Source organism: Etheostoma spectabile, chromosome 10 (assembly GCF_008692095.1).
Source record: "Etheostoma spectabile isolate EspeVRDwgs_2016 chromosome 10, UIUC_Espe_1.0, whole genome shotgun sequence".
NCBI lineage: Eukaryota > Metazoa > Chordata > Actinopteri > Perciformes > Percidae > Etheostoma > Etheostoma spectabile.
The window spans coordinates 29,963,212-29,965,656 of NC_045742.1; the positions used below are offsets into that span (position 1 = coordinate 29,963,212).

Consider the following 2,445-nt stretch of genomic DNA (forward strand, 5'->3'; position numbering starts at 1 on the left):
AAGAACGGGAGTAATGTGTGCACTCCAAGAAGTATTTGTCAGAAAGCGAGCAGCAGCATTTTGCTTTAGATTCAAGCACCATAACATGTTGTACACCATTTCATTTCATTCTTTACTTTCATGCACAAGAAATATTCAAGGCAAAGCACCAACACATCTGAAACAGCCATTTAACTATCACTACTCTAACACTAAGTCTCATGAAACTGCTCTAAAGTTCAAAGTCCATCATGCCCCACACACACCCGAACGCCTCCTCACATAGTTTGTCCTTTCCATCATCCATAATGCGGCCATCTGTATTGTCCTTAATGTTGATTTTTGCCGCACAATAAAGAAATACACTGATACTCACAGGCATGCTGATGGCAGGGCTCTGTTCCCTCTGTAGTGGACTTTGGTTATGGTCTTCCTTTTCCCACTGTTTGAACAGGAAGGTGTTTGTGTGTATGCAGAGTTTAAAGTCCTAAAATTTCTGTTATACTTCACCATGTCAGGCTATTAAGACACTGTGTGCCTTGCAATAGCAATCCGGTCAAAGCAGTGATTTATTTGTCGTTTTATTTTATTAGGAAATTACATCTAGTAATGACCAGAACTGAACTGCCAGAAAACTTGGATCCACCATTCCTCAATATGCTTTTTCCGTCCAGTTCTAACCCTTGTTAGCCTGGGCAAACCCCCCGCTTTAATCTAATAACAAAGGCAACCTGGGAACTAAACGTGCCTTCTGTAAGTGGTCTCAGCACTGTTCAAATGCATGTTGGCTCTCCTTCCACCTTTTTGGATATCCTAATATATATGTCTCTGTACTGATGATGCCTTAAATCAGAAACACCCTGCCTAAAGATGCTTTACAGTTTTGTTTTGGTGGTTTCTTTAGTTTTGCATTGCTCTAAGTACCAAGTGCAAGCCTTTTGCTGCCTCTGCAGTATCTTAGAGTGGAGGTTCCCAGCCTGTAACCCTAACCCAAAGTGGTCATAGGTTGTAAAAAAAAAGTATGGAATCAAATTATTGTAATTTGAATTATTTTTTTAGTGGCCAAAGGGAGAGTTCCCAGTGTTTTACAAGTACATATCAAAATGTGAGAAATGTAAACAAAACAATAATAATTGCCTTGTTGACAATGCCAATGAATGTTTAGTAAGATCCAATTTTTACAGTCCATGGCATTACTTCTGTGTACACGTCTTCATCCTGTTCACTAGAAACATTGTATTTGTAATCATTTGTGTGACTTTTATTTAGAAAATATGAACCGGATGTCGTGCGTGTTTCCGTATCTGCTTTAGGCCACCATAGTCTCTACAGGGTTGTACTGGTGTGATTAACGGTGCAAATACATTAATGAAAAGCCATGGAAGACAAGGCACAGATACAAGAGGCGATTAAAACCCAAGGTGAAGTCGTTCGGAAGTTAAAGTCAGAGAAGGCGAGCAAAGAGCAGGTCAGTACTCAATGTTAAGTTCTTCACATGCGGGTAACAGCATGTCCATTCGGCATTTAACAGAAGGGGCTTGCTAGCTAGCCGTACTGCATAGCTAACGCACCAAACCCCGTTTAACTTTCTGTCAAAGTAGTGTGGCCTTTAGCACATACTGTTTTCCACAACTGAATCAATGCTCTCTGGTCTATTATAAGACACTTATTTATTCGGCAGACATTATGTCCACTAACGCTTGCGTATTAAAATGAACCTCCCATTATAAAATATGAACTTCTTCCTCTGCCATTTATAAGCCGAATTATTTGGGAGATGACAATGATTCAGAAAACACAATTCGTTATATTGTACGGTGCATGAGTGTTCAGTGATAAGGGAGTCAACATTAAAGTAGCGCTAAATTATGGTAACCTAGGTACAACAGCCTGTTGGCTCTGCGCACTGGGACCACTAGCTAGCTGTTTAGCCTGCTACCTCACCATGCTTAAGGCAGAAGAGACTGCTTGTCGCCAAAGGTACGGCTGTAAGAAACGGCTCAAAACCAGATATAACGTTAGTACCTTTTATTTGCAAAGGGACGTTTTAGAAGACTCCGTCCCCATGCGTCTAAACATGAACTTGAAATGTGTAAGGATATAACGTAAGCTGATGCAATAACTTGCCTTATTAACACATGCAGATGCTATCAAAAATATGAAAGCGCCTGTGACAATTTAAAGTATGTAACGCTAGCCGATGTGTTCAGGTGCCAGGTTAATGTCGGTGGTCTGAAACACGGAACTGACAGGGCAATGCTGTCTTTATCATCAGCCAGCACAAAGATTATGACTATGTGCCAGTCAGCTGTTCTGGGCTACTGGGTGATGTTTATAGTCCTCTTCCTCTGTCATCCACAGTAGAGCATATTGCAGCATGTGGAGGGCTTTGAAGTTTTGTGTGAATTGAACGTTTCATAACAAAAATGTAATGCATATTTATATATATATATATATATATATATA

The 2,445-nt window shown here is 40.2% G+C and overlaps 2 protein-coding genes across 3 annotated transcripts in view; one reads left to right on the top strand and one right to left on the bottom strand.

Annotated features, from left to right (window-relative positions):
• The window catches only part of ugl (ureidoglycolate lyase), a 19,956-nt gene extending 19,527 nt beyond the window's left edge, over positions 1-429 (bottom strand). Inside the window, exon 1 of the mRNA XM_032528193.1 lies at positions 356-429. Coding sequence (XP_032384084.1) covers positions 356-361 — 6 coding nt within the window. The 5' untranslated portion in view covers positions 362-429. The remainder of the gene's footprint in view (positions 1-355) is intronic.
• An 815-nt stretch (positions 430-1,244) lies between these two features.
• hars (histidyl-tRNA synthetase) overlaps positions 1,245-2,445 on the top strand; it is a 15,191-nt gene continuing 13,990 nt past the window's right edge. The window contains exon 1 of one of the 2 annotated variants that reach the window (XM_032528195.1): positions 1,245-1,447. In XM_032528195.1, the coding sequence (XP_032384086.1) occupies positions 1,358-1,447 (90 nt within the window). In that variant the 5' untranslated portion in view covers positions 1,245-1,357. The remainder of the gene's footprint in view (positions 1,448-2,445) is intronic. The other variant, XM_032528194.1, reaches the window with a different exon arrangement.